The sequence below is a fragment of the Typha angustifolia genome, chromosome 7 (assembly GCF_048772165.1).
Source record: "Typha angustifolia cultivar Huaian chromosome 7, ASM4877216v1, whole genome shotgun sequence".
Classification (NCBI taxonomy): domain Eukaryota; kingdom Viridiplantae; phylum Streptophyta; class Magnoliopsida; order Poales; family Typhaceae; genus Typha; species Typha angustifolia.
In genome coordinates this window covers 13,649,341-13,677,007 of record NC_133245.1, presented here as the reverse complement: position 1 = coordinate 13,677,007, position 27,667 = coordinate 13,649,341, and the positions used below count along the sequence as shown (strand labels likewise).

Genomic DNA, 27,667 nt, shown 5'->3' with positions numbered 1-27,667 from the left:
GAATACGGACACGGGTATAAGTAATTTTGTTGGATTCGGATTCAGATATCGGATATCCGTTTAACCACAAATATAAAATAATTACTAACCCGAATACCCAACCCAGCAACCCGACCCGTGACTACCCGATCCGCTAACAGCCTAACACAGACATCGCTAACCTTACCATCCCTTTTGATCTTTTAGACTTCTACTCTTTCCCTATCTCAATCCGCCGCCTCCTCCCTCCTCGAGCTTGCCGTGACCAAGCTCCACCGCCATCACCACTCCGTCGCCGTCACCAAGCTCCGTCGCTTCACCAAGATCCATCTCCTCCCTCCTCGAGCTTGCCGTGACCAAGCTCAGCGGCCATCAACACTCCGTCGCCATCACCAAGCTCCATCACTTCACCAATTTATAGGTAGTTTGAGTTAAATTATCTATTTCTAGGTACTTTGCTTTATAGCTCAGAGCTAAATTATCTATTTATGCTGGTTAATTAGCAATTGGTTTATTTTAGTTTTCTCTCTTACTTCCTTAATTAGCAATTGGTTTATTTCATTGTTTTGGAATCAATGCAATTATCTGATTTCTGATTCTTATTTTGAAAGTAAAATTATAAGTTTACATCTGATTCTTGTTTTGCAATTATCTGAGTGTAAGTTAATTATCTGATTCTGATTCATTTTCATGAACATCTAATTCTTGGTTTGAAAGTAAAATTGTAAATTTACATTCTTCTTTATTAATATATCGTCTGTTAAATCGTGTTTGCAACTGTGTTTAATTTAATTTTCTTGAAGTTAATGTGAACTTTTTTCTGGACTTTGTATTTGAATTTGTGTTAATTTAATTTTCTTGAAGTTAATGTGAATAGATTGATTGTATGTTGAAGTCAATTGAAGTGTGTGACGTTAGAAGTAGAATCTATTTGTATTAATGGTAAATTGAAATGATTTATTATTTTTGTGTTAATTATGTCTAAGAAAAATGCTATAATTCGTTCAAGATCGGATATGTATTTGATTAAGATCTGATCCGTATCCGAAAACTATTTAGTTCGTATCCAAAACTAATTTGAACCAAGGTTCGAAAAATCGGTATTGCGATCAGGCTCGGCCTTCCGAAAAAACAATATGTATCGGTCGAATCGGTCATATCGCTCGCTTCGGATTAGGCTTTTTAATTACATAAAATTCTAAATATTATTTAAAAATGTAGAAAAATTTCTAAAAATTTAGAAAAAAAAGTTTACCAAAAAAAAGAAAATAAAGAAAGAAAAACTATGGTGTAATAAAAAGTGAAAAGAAGAAATTAGTGAGTAGAAGAAAATCAAACCAAAGAAAGAAAACCATGGTGCGAAGAGGAAGAAGAAGAAGAAGAAGAAGAGAAGAAAAAAGAAGAAAAAGGGAGAGTGGAAGAAATGAAAAAAACTGAGAGAAAAATAAAGAAATTAATTAAAAAATTATATATGGGAGTTCGTCGGAGTTTGCCAGAGTTTGCTGGAGTTCGCCGGAGCTAGATCTCTCTGTAAAAGAAACAATGATTATATGGTAAAGAGAAAAAAAAGAAAAAAGAGTGAAAGAAAAGAGTAAAAGAGAGTGAGAAGGAGTGAAAGAGAGAGAGAGAGAGAGTTCGGATCGACCAATCAGGCGAACCATGATCTGAATTGTATTCGAAAATTATCTAATACGAATCGGGTCAGATCAAATTGTATTATGAGGACATTGAGCTCGATAGATTGAGCCTATTTATCTTTTGATTGGTTCATGCTTATATAAGCCCTTAAGAGAAGTCTAATTAAGTCATATAAGTCACTAAGGCAAGTTCAATTAAGTTATATAAGCCACTAAGATAAGTTTAATTATGTTATGTAAGTTTCTAAGGCAAGCCTTAGTTTGAGTCATATAAGCCTTTAGCGTTAAGTCCGAGTAGGATTCATTATACCCGACCTCTATATATAGAGGGACTGAGTTTCTTTGTTTAATCATCCAAGCATTAAAAATTAATTGAGTTTAGTTATTTTCTTATTATCATATTTACCGTTTTTATCGTAGGCGTTAGATCGTCTTTATTTTTATCGGAGTAGATCGTAACCGTAGTGTCCTTCCAAACACCCAAATTCTAGCCACCACCTTCTTTCAGCAGCCACCCTACTATTCGGTTGTCCACCACCACCCTTGGCCATCCGCCACCCTCCGATGACCATCGAAACATCGGATATTTACTATTATGTCCTGTTTTCACTATTTTATTTATATCTTTTTATCTAGACCTCTGATTTAGATGAAACTAGAGCCATTAGAATTCTAACTTACGAGGATACCACCACCTAAATTTATATAATTTTCTTATATCTGGATCGGTCTTGATCTAGTTCGTAACATTGTCTATATCCGTTTAGTTAGGATATAGTTTTAATTATTGCTATTCGTCAAATATTTGTATCCGTATTCGAATCCGTATCCGAACAAAAAATATGGATCCGTATTCAATCTGTTTTTACCCTATGCCCAATTCTTTCTTCCCTCACTCACTGTTTTCACTAATATTATTAGCTTAATAGGTTAAAAGAATTAAATTTTAATGAGTTTAACCATTTAACCAATTTAATATATAACTAATAAATTTACAAACTTATGCAAAACGTATCTGCGTATTCGGTGGTATCCTACCCATATCTGATATTTAAATTATTTAATTTTTTTTCTGAATATTTTGAATACGTATTTGTGTGTATTCGGTCTATATCCATATCCAATATATATTGGATACTGATATAGAATTGTTTTTGGCAGTGCTTCTGAGCATGTCCATTGTTTTCTACCCAAATAATACTTCAAACATAATCTATGAACATACATTCATACTGTTATACTTCCAAATTCCAATGAATTATTTGCTAATGGAAGTAACACTTATAGATGATACTCACTTCCTAATAATCATACGTAAGGTGGGACACCCCTAGTAAAAGAGAAAAAAATGGAGTATTGAATGCATGTAATAACTCTTTTGTTAAATAAGTCCTGCTAGTGATACATCTAAGTTTGGGTGTGAACCACCCTCACATAAGACTTATATAATGGTTAAAGATAAGGGGTTTTGAACATGCGCACCAATAACATATAATATCAAGCGGGACATTTGCATATCATTTTTTTTTATAAAAAAACCTTTTAGATACGTACAAGTATCTATGAGAACTATAACAATTTATTCTCAATATGCAATGATACATGTTAATGAACACAATAAGGGATGCCATAACTTCACATATTATAACATAACCTGAGAATATATTAATAGGTTCATATCATTCGACATTTCAAACATATCGGATATGGATATAGAAGCACTGCCAAAAACAATTCTATATCAGCATTCCATACATATCAGATATTGGTACAGACCGAATACACACAAATACATATTCAAAATATTCAAAAAAAAAATTTAAATATCTGATATGGGTAGGATACTACTAAATACATAGATACGTTTCACATAAGTTTGTAAATTTATTAGTTATATATTAAATTGGTTAATCGGTTAAACCTATTAAATTTTAATTCTTTTAACCCGTTGAGCCAATAATATTAGTGAAAATAGTGAGTGAGGGAAGAAAGAATTGGGCAACGATTAATTCTTCCTAAACTTGCTGTGCCCTAGATCTCTCCCTCTCTTGATGACGGTCCTCCCTCGACGCTGGTGAGCCTTTCTTTCTCTTTCCATGATGCCTACTACCTCCATAGACGGCGATGGCCTTCTTAGAATGTGTCAATCCCTCCTCCACTTCTCTCTCCTCCTTTCCTCCCATGGCTTCCACCCCCTCGACATACCTTCTTTATCCCTTCCACCACCAAACCACCATCGGTATCAATCCCATGCTGACGGTTTCTTAGAAACATGTTTCTTTTACTGAGTTCAGCGGTTCGTTTGTTTTGGATTTTTTTTCTCTGTTTTGTTTCTTAGAGGTTAGTATGTCTTCTCCACATTCTATCTTTTGCAGTAACTGTGTGGTTTATACTAGGGTAATTTCAGTGAGTCAACTCAATGGCATAAATGAATGGTCTTCTTTAGTTAAAGGAAAAGGTGGGTCCTCTTAAAGGGTATTTTTCTTTTAACCACTAGATAGATGATGGTTGTGCCATTGTTGTTATTTGTGATGACAAATTCGCACGGCGTTTGAGTTAAGAGTTAGGTATTCTTTTGCGCTGGGTAGTTCCCAATCACACAAGTAGGCACATTATAGTCGAGTTTAATGGATCATAGCATAGTAGTTTCAAATCATTCTCAAGAAAAATTGTTGGTAGTGCAGCTAATATATTGAATTTAGCATCTCTATAGTACAGTAGATTTTAGAACATATCAATGTAATTATGCAAAGTTGCAAACAAAAATGTTAGGTAGGATGGTAATTGCTATACTATCGTCATGCAAAGTTATTTGCGTCCTGCATTCAGTCTCAGGGTTGTCTCAATGCGGAGATTGTATATTTCTTAAGGTGGTTTTCTCGTTAAAAATGCTCAGGTTTTGTATTTCTTGAATTGGTCCCTCATTCAAATGCCCAAGTTGTGTATTTCTTGAAATGTTCTCTTCAAATTAAATGCTCAGGTTTCACATCTCTTGAAATGGTTTCTTCATATTATTAACCTGGCTTGTGTATTCCTTATAATGGCTTCTTATACAAATGTCCAGGTTGTGTACTTCTTATAATGGGCTCTTATTTAAATGCATAAGTTGTGTATCTCCTGAGACTGGTTGATTTTGAAATGCCTTGTATTTTATTTCTTGAGATGGGTTTACCACTTTGATATTAGCCTTTCCCTTGAAGAGTTTTCATGATGCATTGTTGGTCTGTGAGGTTGTTCTTTGAATGCTTCATCCTCTTTCCCCCACTTTCTTTTGAGAAGCGTTGTTTAAAAATTAAAATTCCCCAGTTCCATTTCCTGATACTAGTCCTGTTTGCCCATAACTCATTGGTCTCCATTGACAAACGTGAGCTTTTAATCTAATCTCAAATGTTCAAGAGAATTTCTTTTGGCCCATTGTTTATTTGAATGGCTGATTTTTTTCTTGGCTAAAAATGTAATTTGGTGAAATTTTTGGCAGCCTTGCTATTTTCTGGTCATTCTTTGCATAGTTTTGCTTGGAATATTAATACTGTTTTTTGTCTTGTATGGGTTTTTATGGGAACTTTTGTGGCAGGGGACCTTTGCTTTTTGTTGGCATGTTATGCATGATTCTAGGTGGTAGATGTCTATTCCCTCCAAAGGCTATGTTTCTGCTTTGTCTTTATGCTGCCAAGTTGTCTATATACTAAGTCATAGGCCTGCCATATTCTTCTTGCATGCTTGTAGTTTTGTAGCTTGTTTTTAACATAGATGTTGACCCTCAGTACTGATGATCATAAAATGTTGCAACTTGCCAGAAATTTTATTGATGTATATGTGCATGATTTTTTCTTCCTTGCCACTGACTTCAAGAAACTATTCTATTATCTCCTCGAGATTCTATATTTGTGCTTCAGAAGAACATCAAAGGCCGTTTGTAGGTATCATTCTTTAGGTCATGAGGTTGAAGAGCGAGTGAATGATTATAGACCGTAGGAAAGAATGATACAAGTGTTTTCATGTTTGCTTTGGTAGATATTATACGGATTCTCTGATTCTTCTAGATGTGCCCTTAACATTACAAATTGCACAAAGTAATATATGATCCATAGCAAATCCATCTTATAGTGGATACTTGTTGTTAGCTGATTAAAAGAAAAATGCATGAGTGAACAGAGAAATATTGGATGAAGTAAGCTGGCATAAGAAAAAGAAAGACTAGTAGGCCTTGTCTGGTATCAGTGGATATGTTGCAGTTGCAAGGTAAAGAAGACCTGACAATTATCTTTAGTCACAGTCTAATGGCTGATCGGCTTTTGGGTGGAACAAGTAGTAGAGCACATGTTGAAGATAAGTGAAAGTAAATGGGGAAGCTAACTTGCTAGTATGTTTAGGCTTGAACAATTAGGCAGTCATTGATATTTAAATTTTTGGGAAAATGTGTTCGCTTTTTTAGGTTTTGGATTTCATATAGAATGCCAGACATATTTTTTTTTCTTTACTCAAGTGACTATCTTTTTGCAGGTGCAAGTATTTAGCTGCTTGTAAAGTTGCCATTCTGTTTACTAGCAAATCAGATTGGCATATAATGGAGACCGACTCAAATGGGTTCACACATCGGCAAAAATGGAGGAAAGTTGCCTATGGAGGGATGCAGCCAGGGTATGATGATAACTACACTGGCGAGTCCTTCCTTGAAGACATGGTTATGAATGCTAATGTGGTGAAGAGGGACCTGCTGAAAATTATGCTGGATTCTGTTTCCATATCTCAGTATCTCTGCATTGTAGCTCTTGTTGTTACCATATGGACCAACACACTGAGTATGGCCATCAATGAGACTTCTCTCCTCAAGCTGGATGTTGTCCTTCTAGCACTTGGTTTCTCTGTGCTCTTGCTCACCACCAACCAGCTCTCCTTAGATCTTATCTTTAAGTACATACTAAATATTTCCTTCTTTATTAGTGGCCTTTACATTTTAGCACCTGTTTATCATACTCTCACCAGGTCCATCAGCTCAGATTCTATATGGGTGCTGACTGTGTCCCTTCTTCTTGTCCATCTCTTCTTGCACGACTACTCAGGTTGCACTATCAGACCCCCTGGTGCTTTGAACAACCCGAAATTATCTAGTAACATCTCTCTGAATGCATCAATAGTAGCATCAGTCCTTGTGGCTTCTCGTCTCCCTTCTAGGCTTCATGTCTTTGCAATTATGTTCTTTTCCTTGCAGATATTTCTTTTTGCACCGCTCATCACATTCTGCATCAAAAAGTACTCCTTCAGACTTCATCTTTGTTTTTCGTTTGCTCTGATGGGCATGACCTTGAGTCTCACATACCAGTTGCATCATATGTTCTTCATTTTACTGCTAGCTCTGCTTGTTTTTGTATCAATTGTTTGTCCCTATTGGCTCTTAAGGGTTCAGGAATACAAGTTTGAGATCAATGGTCCATGGGATGAAGCTAAGCTTTGCTTTGACATAACCGATTAATCTTTATCATTTTCATTCTTCCTTAAACGTAAATTGGAATCATTTTTGTCTTGTAGCTGGAGGGCCTTTTTTCAAGCATGGATTTTTTTCTTTTCCTTTTCCCTCTCATGCTGCCTCTAGCTACTCTTCCTAGATAACTGCCTATGCCATTCTCTTTGTAACTACATTGGAATGTAATTGCTTGATGCAGCCATTTTGGAGTGGTAGTTTGTGGGTCTCAATAAAAAGAGCACAACCATCTTTCAGTCCTGTTAGAACTCTATCTTTGTGACAACAAAAGGTGTAGATGGGTCCAAGGATACAACTTTTGAATTGCTGAAGCAAGTTATATGAGGCGATTGAGGAAGAAATCTCTGAAGAAGCTGCCTTCTTACTGCTGGGTTATGGCAACTGTAGGCCATTACTAACAGCTTCTGGTACATCAAGTTTCCACTAGGACAAGTTCTGGTGGGTAGAATGACTCTCATCTCAAAGATAGTTATCACTTGCGTGATGAGTTATGACAATATTATGGGAGCACAGAGTTCATAGTTTTCAGGTCGGAGAATTCAATGAAGATGGACGTGTCTCCAAACCAAGCCGTTTTAAGCCAAACAGAGGTAATTGATGACAATCGTGGGAACGACGGTCTTTAGGGGATACAATCTCTCACTCTGCTAAACAAACTGAGGAATACTGGCGCTGGAGGTAGTGTAAACGAAATTGTGAAAGTGGGCTAATAATTTGTCATCCTTCAAATTAAAGGATACACTACATTACAGGCTTCGCTAATATATATATAACTGCTGGGCTGCTGTATCATCCTTCAACATTATTTTACGTACAGGGTGAAAATTGTGCTGCTGCACCCGCCTTCAATCAATCAGCTTTTGGAGCATAATTTGAATGTGTTTATCTTTTCTCTTCGCAAATTTTGACCCACATCTGCTAATAATTATTCCTAGTGGAAATATTTGTCATTGACTTCTTCTTCGAGATAATGGTGCAAAGCCATTTTTCCTCAGTTCCCATTTGATTTTGCCAATCTACATGATATATTAATGGTGCAAAGCCATTTTTCTCTTTGGTTACCTTAGGTTGAGTTAATCATGGTTGGTTAGGGACGTGCTTTCTTTTACAATCATATTTAAAAGGAGTCATGATGCATTCGAATGGATCCCAGTGGTTCCATATCTCTAGTTTGCTCGAAAAAGTTCTTGTGTTCTCATTTGTTTTTTCTTCTTGTGATCCTTATATCATGTCTATCTCTTTCTGTTCTTCGTTGAGTGGTGAGCGAGGGTTGTGATCTTGTATTTCTTGACTATCTTCTTTTTCTTGGAATTTCTTATGTGTCTAATTAGGTCCGTTTGGTGCAATGTGTTTAAATTTGCTGTATTACTATTCACTTTAGAATAATCATTTGATCTATAGGTCCTATAAAATTGTGTCTCAAAGAGACAACCAGAGTCCATATGCTATATTTTGATATCTGCTTAAATTAAGTAAATGTTTTCTTTTAGAACACGGTTTTCTAAACTTCTATGATAAGTGAAGGGCATATGATACGTTCTTTCCATAGTTCAAGAAGAAAATTGATGAGTATTCACTGTTGTTAGTAATTTCTTATTATATATTGATTTTATAAATACAATATCTCGATCAGCCTAAAGAGTTTTTTCATCCCAGTAGTTGTAATATGAAAATGTGAGAATGTGTAAGAATAATTTCCAAACGTCAAAAAGAAATAAATATAGCTAAACTAGTTTGAAAGTTTTAAAACAAAACGCCAAAGAAATGAAATTAATCATTTTAATGTTCGTTTAATATGCTTGCAAGTTGGTGTGGAAGTTTTTTTTTTTGGATCCACTTGTTTATGTTTCGTCAAGCACTCAGTTGACAAATCTAAATTCTATTGCCATCCAATTCAGAGGAAATTTGTGATACAAACAGAGTAAAATCATTACAGACAAATTCATCATGAACAAATATAAAAGTGTTGGGCAAATACGAGCCTTATACTACTGTTTACAGGATAGTGTAAAAAAACCAAAAATAAAAAAAAAACCAACCAAACAACTGATATAACTCATCTGCATTCCTGAAGCAGATAGTTTTTTCTCACAGTTTTCGTTCTTGTGGTAACAGAGTATCAGGACGCTACCTTCTTCTCGCTGTTCTTGCTGCGGAAAGGTGATAGAAGGGAGAAGGGTCGAGAAACTGTGACAACAATGGATCAAATGAGCGAGCCTAACCTCACGAATAATTCAAATAGATGCATGCAAATATATCCATCAAAAGATGCATAGATATTATATATATATAGGAGAGGGAGAGGCAGTTAACCAAGAATAGGTCTTAATAGTTCAGCAAAAACTGAGAACATCAAAATAATAAGAGAACACACAATTTGAAACGTAAAGTATGATCAGTTAATATGACAATATATAAACAGTAATAAAAAATAATGTCAAGATATTTACATAATCGAGCATTAGTAAGGAAATGGAATTTCCAGGAGTAGTCCTAAAATGCAAGAAAAGTTCCAGAAGGAAAAAAAGAGCGATAAGATATTATCCCTTCATAGCAGTCGGTCAAAAGAATTCGAGGGATTCAAAAATTATCAGACATCTTTTATTAACAAAAGGACGAAAAAACTAACACATCCGTGGACATTATTGCAACATGATAACTTCCCTAAAAGGTCAAAGAGATTAAACATGCCTAACCTTTCGTTGGAGTACCTCCAGTATGAGTATCATCTTGAGAAATGAGATTCTTCAGCATGCCAACTGAAATGTTAAATAAGCACTATCAGATGAGATCAATGGAGATTTACAAGACTACTAGAGGTTTAAGTCATGGAAATGAAGAATGAGATGTGTTATATCAGGTTCTCAATTATTGTGGGATAGGTTCTTTTTTTCTTGTATAACTTTCTGCTTAAGCTAGTATAATCAAAATTTTGCACACGTGTTCAATAAGCACTATACTAATAATGGAAGAGATGTAATACCATCATTGGATGAAATAACTGCTGCTGGGGAATCATCAACAGATGATGCATCAGAATCCAAGTTGCCCTCTCCTGAAGCTGAAGTATGGCTCTTTCTACCAAATTTCAAAAGCTTTCTAAAACCTTTTGATTCTTTGCTGTGAGGCTTCTCATATGTTTCTTGGGTTACTGAATGCAAGTCAGGGGTGGATACTTGTGCCCTAACACTCTCAGTTTGCATTGCAGTTCTAGAGTCAAATACAGGTAGTGGTTCCAGTAATGCAGAATTCCTCGTTGTGGAATCCTCCAAGGATGTTGCTCTGGCATAAGGAGCCTGATAAGCTTCCTCCATTGGAGTTGGGATTAACTTCCGGGGCTCATCCTTTGCATAATCAATGACCACCTGATACAAGAATCATATCTTACTTGCAGTTCAACAGAAATTTCACATGTAATACATAATAGAAGCAGGAGAGTAGCACCAAATACGCAGCATGACACTTCTTTCTGCCATTATCATATAATCTTGAATTCATCACCACAAATACCAGTTACTTCTATACATGACACAAGAGACCACTAGTCATTCTATGCCAGCTTGTGAATATTACCTTCAATCTTCTAACAGAGGGTATTATAATGCCTAAGATGAAGGTCTTATTTCACTATTGAACAGTACACTTGGAACTTTTATCTAGTTAGCCAATAAAAATACTAAGTCATTTGTGGTACAAGTAAAGAATAAGATGACTTGGAAGTACATTATTTATTTGTCCTATAACCTTCACTCTCAATAAAGCGAATTTGACTCCATCTCATTAGAAGGAAAGGAACAGTTGCCATCCTTTTCTTCAATAGTTCATAGGTTTTCTTGCTTATCACATGTTTATAAAACATTTATATATTTACTTACAATAAAGATTGGTTGATTGGTTCTATGAAAAAAATATGAACCTCAAATCAAAGGATTAATGCATTATGGCAATAGCTTTGAATCATACCTCATAAGAATTTAGCTGATCGTCAGGGTTATAATTGGTGGAATTCTCAACCTCACCAACAAATAGAGGGGAAGGTGGAGCTCTGATGGTTGTATATTCTGAATCAAGCCCAGTCTTCTCTTGTCTATCATCTCTATACGATCTACTTTCTACATCTGTCGTCTCAGATGACGTAGGAACCACCTCATTTTCAAGCATCACAACAGTCTTTTCAATGACCATGTTGTCGTCACTGTTGCTTATCCTAGGGGCCTTGTCATTAGCTTTTTTTACTTGTTTGCTTTCTGAAGCCGTAGATGCTTTGCTTCCAAGCCCTTTTTGCACAGTAGCTGACTTATTTTGAACCACATCAGGAGCTTTTGGTGATTTAATCTTCAGCTCTGGCAGAGCTGCTGATTTGCTTTTATCCAGTTGCATTATTGCAGATATTTTCTTTGTCTGAGACTCATCGGGCATGCTTCTCCTGCGTAATTGATCAGCAGTAACCGGCTTTCGAGATGAACGGTCACTGTTGTTGACTTTGGGATCAGAAAGTCTTTTGGTTTGAACAGAATCAGTCTTTGGTTCTGGAGTCACACCAGTACTGTCTTTCTTCCTCTCAACCAAAGATGAGACAGATTGACTTAATCTATGTGCATTGCCATTCAATCTACTCGTAGCTGCAGCTCTCTGAGAATCAGAAGACCCCATTGAAGTTGTTCTACCAGATAACCTTTTTAGAGGTGAAGAAGATCCAGGTTCCGAGTCACTGAACTTTGACCCTTTGTAAGGGCTTGGAGAAGACTTTGGTGCCAACTTGGTTTTAGTTTGCTGTAGGGTAGATGGTGAACTGGTAGAATTTGAACTACTTCTTGCAGCAATTCTCTTTTGCCTCTCTCGTTTTAAAGCTTCCAATCGTCTTATCTGTTCCTCTTCCTAAAAATGGAGGAAAGCCTCAATATTTGACAATGTAAAGGTATGGAGAACTCAAGAAATATTTGCAGAGATAATGTTAATTAAACAAATGGAAAATTGATCCTTTGGAAAGGAAAAACAAACTGCATATAATGGATAGGATTTCAAATAAGATAAAGGTAAAAGAAGGGTTGTGTATTTTAATATTTTCATAACTTTATCAGAAAAGTTCCAAAACAGCTGTCACTATATATTAAACTAGAGTTCCTTCAGTCTTATCTATTCAAGTTGAAGTGATTTTTTTAAAGGAATAGATGCAAATTCAGGTATTGGGAACAGTGAATTCATGAAACCAAACTTTTTGAGACTTGCTTGACTGAACATAACCATCTATAAAGTGGTTCTGACTTCCTGACCACTTGCAACAAAACTACATGGTCAATGGCTGAGAAAAGCAATCTACCGCATGTGAACAAAAATAAAGATAGAGGACTAATAGGCATGAATTGCTTGGGAAGGCAATAAACGAGTTACAGAAGTACCTGTTCTTTCTTCACTTTCTGAAGATCAGCTTTGTATGCCCGCAGCTTCTCCGCACGTTTTTGGGCTTCAGTATGTGGATTCATTCTTGAGGATGTTATTTTCCTTGCCAGAGCATCCTTCTTCCTTTTCTCCAGCCCATCCTGTGAAGCTCTTAATTTCTTGTCATTGTCTGATTTTTTGACTTCTTCCTTGATGCTCGTTGTAACATCTTCTAGACTAGTAGCTTCCAGCTTGGAAGAAATTTCAGCAGTAATCTGAAAGTCATAGTCTATTGCTGGATCATAATCAATAATGTCACTTTCTAGTACTCTTTCAGGCATCATGGTCAACTCATCTGGTTCATAACTGAGTTGATTTCTAGCTTTAAGAGAAGAATCCTCGGTTCTCTGAATAACTGCAGGAAACTCAGATTCTATGTCAATCGCAGTTCTGCTTTCTGGTTCAAGCTGACTTTGTGAGCTTGACCTAAGAGGAATCATGAAAGACTCATCCCTTATATCATATGAGTTCTTGTCCAAATTGGTGGATTGTTGATACTCATTGTCAGCAATAGGGTCCAAAGAACTCCTAATGTTTATTTGCTTCTCGTGTGCATAAATCATGAAGTCATCGCTACCAGCCCTTCGGTACCTTCCCCCTCCACCTCCACCTTCTATTTCCTTTATCTGACTATCTATTAACCCCCTTCCTTCACCTGACATTAACAATTCATCATTAGAAGAGATGTGCTTCACACGACTAGACCCGTTGAATGAATCAAATCCTTCTATCCTCCGTTCCTGAGCATTTCCAGAATCTCGCTCTGGTGGCAGGATAGGATCAGCTTCACTTCTATTCTCTTTTCTCCTTGGTGGAGGCTCTTTTTCACCAGAAAAGATGTCTCCATCATTATCTTTTGTCTTTTCTTCAGCTCTCATCAAGAAACTCTGGAAGGCCTGCCAGTTTCCCGAATCTTCCTCTTTTCCATAAACCATTCCATCCTTGATATATTCATCTGAAGATTCTACTGTTCTTTTGTGACCCTCTTTTTTCTTTGAAGAGCTTGAAGACTTCATGTGCTTTTTCTCTCGGGAATTAGAATGCAATTCCACATTATCCTCCTCAGAGTCAATCTCAGAAGCTGATGATTCGCTTCCTGATGACCCATGCTTCTTCGATGTTATATAATTTATGTTCCGAATGACAACAACACCAGATTTTTTCTTCCCTGACCGGCTAACCCTTTTATGTGATTCACGACCATGAGAACTTTCTATCTCAAACTCTGACGTACTATGGTCTGTTCCATCCTGTGATCTTGTACTGGGAATACCTGTTTCCCAAATCTCTGAATCGGCATTGTTGTCTTTACTTTCCATGGAGTGCCTTTTCCCCATCCTTTCAGGGGTGTTAAATCTAGGATGGTCCATTGGAGGATATGGGGGGTGAAAATATGGACCTCCCCCTGGGTAATTCTGATAATAAGGCATTCCTTGCATGGGATAAGGTTGAAAAACGGGTCCACCTGGTGGAGGATGCATCGCCCATGGCGGATACGCAGGCTGGTTATATTGACCTTGAAAATACTCATGGGGCCCCAAAGGGGGCTGAGAATCTGAAGGGATTTTTTGATCTGGACAGAAACAATAGCTCATGTTACAGTACTTTTGCTAATTTTCAATGGAAAAAATGGTATCCAAAAATGAAAAAGGAAAGGATTCATAAGGAGCAGAGATAAGAGGGTATGCATTAATAATGAGGTTTAGAGCCTCTTCCATCTTTCAAAATGAAGATGCTGAACAAGATTAGGTCTTTTAACTTGGATGCAAACATTCAATGTAGGACTGCAGAAAATTTGAGTTACATATATCAGTAGGGAATCCAAAGGTTAGAACATATACCAGCTTTTCCATTGCTTTCTGTAGTGGCATCACCAGTAGAAACAGGCCATGCTTCCATGTTCTGTTTCATGGTATCTCCGGATAGAACAATGCCTGAGGCATTGAAAGAAGCAAATTCAGATCGTGAGGACATTGCTTCTACAGCCTCCACTTCGAGCCATTGTCCAGTTTCATGCTTTTTCTTCCATAACTCCATGAATTGCAAGCATGCCTCCCTGTTTACATGAAAAGGGATAAAACAAAGAAGATGCATTATTACCTATTAAGTATCATAATTTGTGGCAATGAACTTTCCAAAGTAGTTATTGGGGAAAAAAAACTACCTAATTCTTTAAAACTAGTGTTTTGAAAGACGTTTAATGCGGCTGCCTAGGAGAACACATAGGCACAACCCAATAGGGAATGCAGCCCCCCATATGTGGGTGGGCCACCTTTTTGGATTTGGTTTGCCTAGTAGCCCACATTGGCGAATAGCACTTGGCTCGCCTTAGCAGGATAGCTCGTCGAGTTGGCCTATATTGGATCAAGTAATGGGTTTGGTCAAAAACTAACCAAGTTTTTAAAAAAAATAGAAATCATCCTTATAGCCTTAAATGGCTAATCCCTAAAATCCCCCATCTCTCAGCTTTGCCTCTCTTGAGATCTTCTCTCCGACAGTGCCCGACAACAAGTGGCATAAGGTGGCAACCACGAGTGACGGACGACGCAGGTACGCCGTCTTCTCTCTTGAGCTTCTAACTCCCACTCCCAATCTCTCTCCACCCCTAGCAATGGCCATCACCTCCAACAACTCTCATCTCTACCTCTCACTCGAATGTAGCGGTGGTGAATGGTGGACGGTAAATATAAATTACCTCTTTTAATCACACACATACACTCTCTCTCTCTCCATCGAGTCTTGTCATTCCCACCGATGGCAACTACCTCCTACAAGCACACCTACTCTCCCATCTCCCTCTCTCTCACCCCACCGGCTCCTATCGTCTCATGACTCCTACTTCACTGGCAACCACCTACAACACTTAATGTTTTGAAAAGTAGTCATAGTTTGGCAGCAGTCACCCCACCACATAACACCTAGGTAGTATGCGAATGCTAAAGCAGTTTAACATTTTCTATATTTAACAAATTTAAAAAAAAAGTATATATATATATATATATAATTTTTAATAGTGCGCTACACCAAAACATAGTATCTATAGCAGTAATCTATGACCCAACGCACTGACTACAGTAATTAATACTCTCATAGCACAACTGCAAGTAACTGCGGGTGGTGGTATGCATAGAGACAATTCTTGCACTTTAACAATATAAAACTTGTATGTAATTCTTATCCCAATGTAACAAAAATAGTTTAACAAAATATTTTCCAAATTAAGTCTCCTAAGTTGCATCGAGCAAAGCTTTTGCCTCTTGTGTACATGACTTTTATATGTTCAATTGTATTCAAAATTATCTCACTCCTTGTCTCTTTCAAAGTTATTTCCACCATCTAATACTAGATTCAATACTCAGTCCTGACTCTCATACATGCCACATCCCCCTTAATGCACAACCAAAACCTAATAATCCACCAAGAATTGAGCAGATTTTCAGGAATTGTTATTTGCTCCAAAACTTTGTTATATTGAAGCCCACATGTGTGTGTATAAAGTTGCAACTTAGCCTCAGGCTAAAGAGAAGCTAACTAGCAGAAATACCCTATGCAGGAAAAAGTTCTGGCAAACAAGAAATAAGAAAACCAAACTCACATTAAACGTGTGGCACCAAAGCACTCGGCAAATGAGATCAAATATGCCATGTTATCCATGTCGAAGCCAGCTGCTGCAGCACGAGCGAAGGCCATAGCCTGTTCTTTCCGCAACACAATTTTACGGGTCTCAAGCACTCTCAGTAGCTGAACTCTGTAGAAAATAATATCTGTGAGAGCTATGAAACTTCTAATCGTACTTCAGGAAATATTCTGTGAACGGCAAGCAAGTGCTTACTAGTTACTACAATAAGCAAGTAGAGTGTAAAATGGATGTATGGAGGAAATAGGATTTTTCATGTGCAACATATATATATCCAGTTGAGTCTATCTAATGGCATACAACCAAAGTATAAGCATTGTACCAGTTTTATAAGTTCCTAATTGTATCATATTCAAGTTATTAATTGACCAGCTATATCAGCCAGAGATTATTTTTAATATACTCCATGTAAGCAAGACAAGAATAGAGAAAAAAAAAAGGTTCAGATGTCAGTACTTTGAATTCTCTTCCTGTGTTGTGGATCCATTTGACTCTGGTGGATGTGGTTGTGTTCCAGGCTGCCAACAATAAAGAGATTTCACAATTAGATTGAACTTTAAATCACAATTATCGTAGCCAGAGAGTTTGTCCAGTTGTCAGTACCTTATAAAGAACTATTGCCTTTTCATCATCAGCATCGGAGCATGACTTGCTACCTGACCATTTTCAAGCAATAACTAATTGAAATATAGTAACAAATGAAAGGTTGAAGAAGTTCAACATTTAAAATTATGTGAAGGTCAAATGGAAATCGAGGAAATAAGGAATGCTAGTTAAGAGCCATTTTATAGTCCTTCATTTCCTTTATTTGGAGTCCAGCAAAGGGATTCACAAACTTTCTCATGGATAACAAACTGTTTCTATTTGTGTCTCGCTACCACCGATGAGAATCGGGTTAGATCGGATCGCATTATGAGGATATTGGGCTTAATGGATCGAGTCTAAGCATTTATGTAAGCTCTTAAAACAAATCTAGTTATATTATATAAGCCCTTAACGCAAGTCTAATTAAGTCATGTAAACGAATAAGTTTCTCGTGGATAACAAACTATTTCTATTTGTGTCTCGCTACCACTGATGAGAATTGGGTTAGATCGGATCACATTATGAGGATATTGGGCTCAATGGATTGAGTCTAGGCATTTATGTAAGTCTTTAAGACAAATCTAGTTATATTATATAAGCCCTTAACGCAAATCTAATTAAGTCATATAAACGAATAATGTAACTTCAATTAAGTCATGTAAGCCATTAAGATAAATTCTAGTTCGAGTCCTATAAGTTTTTATGACTAAATCTGAGTAAGACTCATTATACCCGATCTCTGTATATAGAGGAGCTGGACTTCTTTATTTATTCATCGAAGCATCCAATAAAGAATTAAAAATTATATTTTAGTCTTAAATTATCTCAGAAGCAAAAGTAAGATAATCTAAGAGTAAAAGTAGATTAATCATAATCGTTTATTTTCCCTAGGAATATATTTAAGTTAGAAACCCTATCTCCATCTTCAAACCCATTTATATATCCAATCACCACCACCCTTGGCCATCCGCCACCCTCCACACTTCGATGACAGCCACAACTAACCTTGCTCCACTCTTTTATTTATATATTTTCATCCCGATTCCCGACCTCTGATTTAGGTAAAATCAAAGCCATTAGAATTCTAACTCACGAGGCTGCTACTACCTAAATTTTATAATTTTCTTACGTTCGAATCGGTTCAGATCTAATTCGTAACAACCACTCTGCTAGAATTAGCAATATGCATCAGTCACCTTAATTTGACAATCATTTGACAATGATCCACAGCAAACTACTTGGCAAATCACTACTCCATTAACTGGTTCTATTAAGAGTTCAAAAGATATCAACTTTAATAAATTAAATTGTTTGTCACACACTCACTAACTTGCCCTGAGGTGAAAATCAGCACTTAATGACTTACAGGATGCCAGATTTTGACCACCCAATCCATGATGACAAGATTCTGTTATTATAAGAGAACTAGACATGCAGAAACAAACTAGAATCACCTTCCATTCAATTCTTAAGGTCAAATTCGTATCAACTAACAATTTAAAACAGACAGGCCAATGCTGTTGTACCTTCAATGTGTTCGTTCGACTTTGATTGGTGGTCTTCCACCTACCAAATGGCATACATAGAAGGATGTCATATAATGGTTAGAAACCAATCATCAAGACTCTTAAAATATCTACGGTGCTTAGTGCTTACACTGAAGTTATCATTGCCTTGAATGGCAATTGCCTCTTCAATCTGCAAGATCTCAGACTCTATTGTGGTCACCCGCTCCAAAACCTCAGGCGTGCTCACAAAACGAACAAACCTACCAGGAATAACACGTTTACTTTCCAAGTATTAAGATATATCTTCAGTGTGAATGTGTCACGACTCCTAGAAGTATAGCAAATGCAACAATATAGAAAGCATATCTTCACTGACCTTTCTACAGTGCCCTTGGTAAACCACACTGCATCTAGTTGAGGATCTGGTTCAAGTGAGATAGAATACCCTCCCTTAGCAATCTGATCCTGGGCAGTCTTCAAATGGGCAAGAAACGGGTTCACCAACCCAGAGGCAATCTTCTCCGTTCGACCATTTGCTATTATGACCAAATCACACCTGATAAACAAGAGAATACAAGACCAATCAGAAACCATCTGCAATCTATCACAAAGTTACCCATAGCCCATCTTTCTTTAGCCTTCATATTCCTAAATTACAAAGAAAATGAATAACAAGAGTAACCTACAACCTACAATAGTTCAATGTACCAGTATGCGAGTGTGAAGTGAGAAAAGAATTGATTATTCATAGATCCACATGCTCAAATACTAATCAAGGTGCCAGAATCTCTAAAATAGGCGTGACGGTGATCACAACTACTGCACAAACATCAAATCATTTACAAAAAAAAAAAAATCTGCTTAATAATTGGATCAAAATGAAGCCTCTGAATAGACAATTAATAGGCTCTAAAAATGATCAGATTCTCAAAAGCACTCCTTCTAAAGGCAAGACCGAATAAGACACCATTGATCCACTTCTTCGTCTATTGATTCATATCGCAAAATTACATAAAGGACATTACAACATCTACCAAGATTGCAACTTTCAGATCTCGACTCCAATTAAATTACCCATCAATCAAAAACCTAAAATTTCAATAAAGTAGCACTCTTTAAGGGATCTGGGATTCACCTGGTTCGAGTGGGCGTGAGCTGGAAAATTGCCGAGTCGAGCCGAGCCTCCGACTTCATCGCAGCACAAGAATACTTTCTCTCTATCACACACTCTCTCCCCTCCCCTCCTCTTGTCTCTCTCTCTCTCTCTCTCCCTCTCTCTTCGTATCAGATCTGGCACGAGTCCTCACTACCCAAGCACCGGTTTGGTTCCATTTATATATTATCACTAATTCCCAAAGAGAAAAACACGAAGAACGGAACTAAAAGGGGAAAAGATTTAATGGTGGAAGAAATGTACAGCATTAATGGACAAAGATCTCAACTTTATAACAAGATAAGAGAGAGATGGCAGAGAGGACAAAGAGGCTGCGAGGAGAAGATCTAAATGGGGATTGACAAATATGTTTCTTTCTAAAAGAACAGTGGAGAGAGGAGCGTAGAAGAGGAAGAGAGGAGAGAGGAACGAAGCAAGCTTGAGAAGAAACACCTTAATGGAGAAGGAAATAACAAAAGAAGACGAATTAAAAGTAGAGAGAGAGAGAGAGAGAGAGAGAGAGAGAGAGAGAGAGAGAGAGTAGTGAAGTGGGGCTTTGGATTCCGACAAGACAAGCCTGGAAATAGGTGATAGAGAATATAAAAAATAATTATTAAATAGTATAAAGGAAATATAACAGAGGAGGATATTATTGCTCTATATCATAAAAATACGTATAAATTATTCCTAATATCTATATCTATTGACTGAATTATGCATGGTTTCAAAGATAGAGTGATGTTTGACTCTTAATTCGTAATTAAAAGAGGATTAATTCACAACCGTCATTGTGCACCGAAATGCAATAAAAGAAAGTTGATAAAATAGTGTGATTTGCTCTTAATCCACACTCGACCCCTCTCTCTCTCTCAATTGCGTACGAGGGAGAGAGAAGAGTAGCAACCTCCTCCTCCTCCTCCTCCTCCTCCTCCTCCTCCTCCTTCTTCCATCAACGACTTTTATCTAAGTCTAATAATTTCTACCTCATTTACAAAACATAAAATAGAGAGAGGCAATAACAATTCACGATTCAAGAATAGAGAAGCATGGAGGAGTAGTTGTGGATTGTGGTCAGAGTTGACGTTCACGCAATAGTTGGGTAAGCGGCTCCCATCTCCAGGACGAAGCCAAATAAACTCTCAATATTATGCCTTTCGACTCCTAATTATTGGCACAAATGCCACTCACCAGCTTGTCGGCCACTATTATTTTTTTTGGATTAATTTCTTTCTAATCCCCTCAACTCTAATCCTCAATCACTTTCATTCATTCATACAAAAATAAATAAATAAATAAATAAATAAATAAAATAAATACAGGAGTCCTGAATTAAGTAATTATATCACTAAGATTCCTCAGTTAATATTTTGTCATAAATTTTACTAGAAATAATATTAAAAAAAAATTGACTAGCTAAATATATGGACAAGAATGCCCTTGCTCTCTTCCTATTAATGCGTCATTAAGGTATTCTAAAAAATATCTTTAATATTCTAATATAATATCTCTTGGTTGATACACTTCCACTTAAAAATGGTTGGATTTAGTTAATTCAAAATGGCATATAAAAATAAAAATATATGGTGTTATATTCTTCTCTTTCTTCCTTATATTATCTTGAGATCGTGGGGGCAAGATTAAAAGCTAATATTGAAGGAATTAAAAAAGAAATAGAGTTGGGTAGTTTTGAGTATTTAAGGCTTGAAGCCAAGGGAGATGAGAATAACCTTTGAGTGTACTGGAGTTTTCCCGCATTCTTAGCTGTAGTAGTAGAATCGAAGCTCCTCTTTTATTAGATGATCCGAGTTCATTTATTATTATTTATATCCCCTTTTGTTTGACTTCGAGATAGTTGTATAATGTATGTATCTCCACACACATTAATTGTAGATGCCACAGTTCGCAGTCGTCTCTTATAAATATTTTATATAGAATTACACTAGAATATAAATAGCTGTAACATGCAAGTGCTGTCCAAATTCCATCTGTAAGTGTTTTATTTTTAGCATTAATTACATTATCATCCCTACACCATATTTATTTATGGTGCTAGCTAAGTTTAGATAAATGAGTGCGGGACTTGTATCAAAGAGCGTCACTCTACCCCTTATATTTCTGTGTATTAAGTTATCTTATTGTAATCACTGTTATAATTCAGGGAATTAATGTTTCTTGCCGACGGACTTTCATTCTAAATAATATTTTCTACACAATGACCTATTATGTATTACATTATAATTATACAAAAAAAAGCTTATAATTTATCTTTATAAGAATATAAATAGTAATATTTTAGGCTACCGATTGGATTCTATCCGGCCATGACAAAAGTTAAGGGTTAGATTTCCCTAGTGACAAAATATCATGATTAATATTTGGTAAATTTTTCATTGAATTACCATATGCATATTAGTTGAGCTTATATGTTTTTATGTTTTATGAATACAGTGCTACCTAGTATTTAGATAAGCTCTTCTGTCAATTTATATATGTTTAAAACTATGTATCATATCTAATATCATACTAGCAGGCAAATTATAAGCTTTTATTTTTAGGGTATAATATAATGTTGAGTCATAGTTTCGGAAGAAAATATATAATTAAATCTTTTCTTCCATGATAAATTCATAGGATAAACAAGGGGATAACATAATCCACGTGTCTTATTCAAACTCATAACCCGCGTCATGAACTAGTGGAATCTAACCATTATGCTACAATGGTCGAGTTATTATTTATACTCATGACCCGTGTCATGGATTGGTGGAATCTAACCATTATGCTACAATGATCGGGCTATTATTAGACAAATCTATGAGCATAAAATTTTATCACAAAACTAAAGGATCTAGTAAGAAATAAGATTTTCTTTTTTTGTTGAGAGGAGTTAAAATTTAATGGCGTCCTAATTAAATCGATATTGTTAGGATCCAAACTAAGGAATGCTCACACATTATAAGCCCATTTAACTATTTGAGTATAAACTTACCAAGCCTTTCTCTTCAGCCTATTATATTAAGATTTTGGTCACATCTTTTTCTCTCTCTTCTAAAGAGTTTTTTCTTGCCGTCGCTAGTGTTCTTTTCTCCTACCCTATCCCGCATGGCTAGAGGACGGGAGAGGTGCTTCTCCTTCTTGTATTCTCTCTTCCCTCACCTTCTAACTATTTTTTTCTTTCCTATCTTGTTAATCTATTTTTTTATCCTTCGCTCCTTTTCTGAGTCATCCAACTCCTCCTTCACTTTCCTCCCTTTCTTATTTGCCAGTGCCTTCGTAGCTGCCCTCATCGCCAGTAATCTTGGCTTTGACTGCCGTTGCAACCTTCACTACCGTTGCCACACTAAAGGGTACACTGATTTTAGCCATTTTTTCTGCTAACTCTCCTTGTCGCATCTCCTCTAAGCGGTTACAATTGAGCCCCTCCAAGTCATTGCCTGCCTTAGTGATCGCTTGGTGCTTAATTATCATGGGCTCAGCCGTGGCTTCTGCTTTGGTCATTGGGCCAATGGAGATAACTTAGGGTTTGAATTCGGTTAAGTCTACCTTAGGGAGGGTTCGATTTGACTTTAGTTTGAAGTCGATTTGGTCTACCTAAGCTTTCCCATACTCCCATATTTCTCCCTATTGTGCACACTTGCAACATGTGCTCGCTAATGTCTTGATGCCTCCCCTTCCTTGTCTCTATCGTTACTTACTCCATCATTATTCATTGCCTTCCCCATTGCTCGGATCTACGCACCGTGCCTTTTGTGGGAGCTTTATTTTGGTTTGTTTTGTTCTATTTTCTTTATTTAACCTTGCTGTAGGATTTATTTATTGTTCTTTCTTTGTTATCTTATGTTAGATTGACGATCTTAAATTTTCCAATGTCGGTAATTCATAAGGCTAAGCCTTAGAAATAAAAACAAAATTGAGGCTAATACCTTGTTAAATTATGGGCCAGTCCTCCTCAACCAACCATTCCAACCAACCAACCAACCTGGACACATGAAGCCATCTCACCATACTTAGACAACCGGGCCCATTGGCCTAAGAGACTACTATGCACAAGATAAGTACCTGCTTAAATCTTTCTGGATATCCAATTTATTCCCGAACAAAATTGCCCCGTACTTACTATTCCCAACTTATTCTCTACTTCAACTTTTATCATGCAGTTGAATGAATGCAGCTAAGCCTAATGATGTTAAAAACGACAAGATCTATTGTTATTTTATAGGTCTTCCATTTTCTAAAGGCTATAATAAATTTATCATAATCATAGTTTGTGCCATTTCTTCTATTCACAATATGGTCCCAGTTTTATTGGTGCACATGGAGGAAGTCCTTCCAAATGAACCAACTTATAGACATGCAATTGTTATTAATATATACTTAATTCTTTGGAGAATCTTTATGATAGAGGTGGTTTACCTTTGCGAGGGCTGCCAGGATCTCTATTGTTCATAAAAATGACTCTTTTAAGTGAGCCTGGATTCAGTGCAGTGCAGGTTATTGAACATTAATTAATCGTGCATATTCGACAGCTCCAAAGTATTTCAGAATAATCACAAACAAACTAAATTAGCAATGAAGTTGTTCGTCCAGATCTCATTTATAGCGTACGGCAATTAACTAAGAATAACCTAGAATAGTCTTGCTATTTATTTAAGTTTAAGACATAAGCTTAAATGGGATAGATAAGCTTAGTGAAATCTAAATTCAAAGACCTTTGCATTCATATCTAAATTGTTACTTAAGAATACATACAAATATATATACAGAAAGGTAAACGGTCCATTTCCATTAGCTGGCCAAGAGAGCAAAAAGAGACATGTTGCATTTAATTACATCCTTATATCTTTTCCCCCTTGAGCTCTAGAAGGAGTGATGGAGTTAGGGCACCTAACCAATGCCAAGTAGCTCTCTTTTATCTTCCAACCAAGATATTATGTCAATAATATTTGCTCCGCAAACACTTGTTGGGGGTATTGAATTGATAGAGTTGATAGGAAACGAGCATCTTAGTTTGCCTAAGAAGCAGCCAAATGTTACAGGCTTCAATTGTGACGTACCACCTTACAAGCAATAGATGTGATAGAGAATATATGTGAATACCCTTCAAAACCTATTGTTCTACTATTTATTTTTTGATAGCTATATGTTAAACGCCAAAGTGAAATAAGAAAGATGTCCTTATGTGAGGGTAATATATTCAAAATAGAATAAGGGTGTTTTCATTCTTTTACTATTAAATGGATTAGTAACAGTTGGTTAACTTTCATACAAAAAGAAAATATTTAAATCACCTGGAGGTTTCTTTTCTTCTTTGTTCAAATCAGGAAGAATTTTTGGGTAGAGGAGTGTGCACACAATTTAGGAGAATCTCAAGCAAATTAAACAAAAACCATGAACTCACTTTCTAAGTGCAATTGTAAATTGAATTCCTAAGTTGCATACTAGTATAGCTATACTAATTTTTTTATAGTTGTATAATAGAGTTTATATCATTATGAATTATTATGGCATACAAATTCTCTTGCATATTTAAATATTTATGGGAAATCAAACTTATGGCCTCATTTGATAAAACTCAATCATTGAACTACAGTAGTAGCTTGCAATGTTCACTATGTCCTAACAATAGATTTGGCTCGACTTTGTTTCTCATACCTAAGTTCTTGATCAAACTAGCCCTCCCGAACACTTTTTATGTGTCAAGAATACTTCAAATGAATCTAGGTGAGTTTTGCTAGATTAGATTCGACTAAGCAAAATTGCTGAATAGATAGTGAATTCTAAATATTAGTCACTGAACATGGAACTAACTTATGTGAAAATTGGTTTCAAACACAAGTCATGTCTCAGAGAAATCGCTGAACAAGATAATAACTTCCAAATATAAGTCAGTTGAACCAAAAGATAACTTATATATAAAAATAGCCAATGAGTTTTGCCGCTTTGGATCCAGGAATTGCTAGAGCAGACATTGACTTCCAAATATAAGATGCTGAACTAGAAAGTGACTTAGGTACAAATTGGTTTCAAGTTTAACTAATGTCTCAAAGAAATCGCTGAACTAGATACCCAACTTTTAAATATAAGTCAGCGACTCATGTGACTTATGTGAAAATTTCTTCCCTTAAGACTTAGCAATTTAGCTTATTTACCAACTTTCAAATTTTTACATAAATTTTTTAAATAATGTTATATAAAAAAAATATAGGGATAGATTTAAAATAGTCAAAAACTCCTCGTATAGTTCCACTTGTCTGCAGAAAGGAGCAGCAAAGCCAACGCAGTTTCTTCTACTTAAAGAATTGTTAACAGGGTGTCATTCATATCACCATCTTAAAGGTCAGTCTGCCAATACTTCCTCACCTACTATGAAAGTATTGACCTGGAACTCACCCATCTCCACTGCAATATCTAAGTCATTAGAAAGATCTCCGTGATGATTAAAGCTTCCTTTATAGAGTGCAAGCACTTATCATGCAAAGAACTAACGAAGAGCTCCATATATTGGCAGTAGAAGTCTGGCCGCATCTTTAAACATCTCTATCTACCAACCAACAAGATAAAGTGATATGACAATCATTTAGAGGAGGAGTAACCACTAATCAAAGGAAAAAAAAAAGGGTACGAGTTAATCAAATCCTGCAGAAAATATTTGTAATCCAATCCTTTTAGGGGTCATTCTTTTCGTGACCAACTTGCCATATTCCAACCACTGCAATGAGTATTATACATATAAAAAGGGAAATTGAATTACATCTTACCGTCATGATTAGGCTTAAATTTACTTTACTTTTTTACATGGTTTTATTTGTGTTGTCTTATCTCCTTAATTCTTATGATTATATTCAAACTATATATTTTTCTTTAGCATTGAAGATAAAATTGTAGATAATTGAATAAGCTTTCTAGAGTATCTAAAATAATACTACTCAAATTTTAGATAATAAAAATATGATTAAAAATATTTATTTGTTCAATATATTTGTCATATGAAATCTAATCATTATTATTTTATATACGTTTAAAATATTTGTCTAATCATTAATAATTTTATCTCTAATGAGTATCTTCAAATTAAATTTATACATTAGTTAGAAATAATAATTTTAATTTAAATATAACTATAAGATGGTAATATTATATTAATAATAAATTTAGGTTAAACCATAGGAGGTAAAATGTTATTTCCCTTGCAGATAAAATGCATTTATGTGTGTATATATATGTATATAGATAGGTGGAGCATTCCCATCAGTTTCTCTAACTCAATTTTTACTCTAAAATTTAAACAAAGGGCTACCCATTCCCAAAGTTTGATAAAAATTCCTTCCACATCAAATTCCCTACCAATTTTCAATTTGAAGAAATGTAGAGAAGCACTGTAGCTTCCCTATTTCCTCTTTCTTTTTTAATATAAAAGAAATCACTCTAAAATGCAATGATGATGCTTCAAAAACTATAACTTTTAAACAGTTAATAAAAAGGAAGTACATAAATAATACTTATAAAGTAAAGGGAATAGAATAGGAAATTTGAAGTGGATTATTATTTTAAAAAATAATTATCTAAAATTATAGAATTTGGCTAGAGACACTAAACACTAAAATAACTTGTACAGATATAAACTCTCTTATGCTAATATAAAAAGATTAAAATAACTATCCTAACATTGGCCTTATTCCATAAAGTGAACTTGACCTGACAGCACAGTTGGAATCAGATGAGCTTCTGAATGCTTGAAAATAAAGGCAAGCAGAAATAAATTACTACACAGCAAAATTATTCATTATCCAAAGGCATCTCTAACCAATAACTTATCTGAGGAAGCAACCTAGAACGAACTTATGAGAATTAATTTAAAGATGCATCTATGAATATTGTAACAGGAGATAACTATTCACTAACTGTTACAAAAACTCACGTAACAATACCCGAATATCTAAAACTTGATGCCCTACAAGGACTTGATACACATAATAGAGAGTTGCAAAATCAAAGCACCTGCTTTAGCTTCCCAATTTGTTGCATACATCTGCTCAATTTTTTCATCCAGAAACTTTAAGTCGACATTATATATTAGATAATGATGTGCTCTATGCATAATTTCTCAACCAAAAATAAAATGATTTGCTCTATGCATAGTGTAGTCAACCAAAGATATAGATGAAAAAAGAAAATGAAAAACTGATACATTTCTTCAGCATTATTCAAATCGAAATTTCAGAGAAACCACCACTAGAACATACTATG

At 35.7% G+C, this 27,667-nt stretch overlaps 2 protein-coding genes across 2 annotated transcripts; one reads left to right on the top strand and one right to left on the bottom strand.

The window, feature by feature from the left end:
- Window positions 1-182: 182 nt before the first annotated feature.
- Window positions 183-8,359, top strand: LOC140763881 (phosphatidylinositol N-acetylglucosaminyltransferase subunit C). Its single transcript, XM_073102256.1, has 2 exons — window positions 183-400; window positions 6,120-8,359. The coding sequence occupies exon 2, from the start codon at window positions 6,184-6,186 to the stop codon at window positions 7,087-7,089; it is 906 nt and encodes a 301-aa protein (XP_072958357.1). The 5' UTR covers window positions 183-400; window positions 6,120-6,183; the 3' UTR covers window positions 7,090-8,359.
- A 602-nt stretch (window positions 8,360-8,961) lies between these two features.
- LOC140761934 (COP1-interacting protein 7-like) lies at window positions 8,962-19,928 on the bottom strand. Its single transcript, XM_073099475.1, has 13 exons — window positions 19,403-19,928; window positions 18,644-18,823; window positions 18,416-18,527; window positions 18,286-18,325; window positions 16,778-16,830; window positions 16,631-16,692; window positions 16,133-16,285; window positions 14,379-14,593; window positions 12,498-14,110; window positions 11,062-11,976; window positions 10,082-10,463; window positions 9,795-9,857; window positions 8,962-9,285 (listed from the first exon to the last, which is right to left on the bottom strand). The coding sequence occupies exons 1-13, from the start codon at window positions 19,459-19,461 to the stop codon at window positions 9,218-9,220; spliced, it is 3,915 nt and encodes a 1,304-aa protein (XP_072955576.1). The 5' UTR covers window positions 19,462-19,928; the 3' UTR covers window positions 8,962-9,217.
- Between the last annotated feature and the right edge of the window lie 7,739 nt (window positions 19,929-27,667).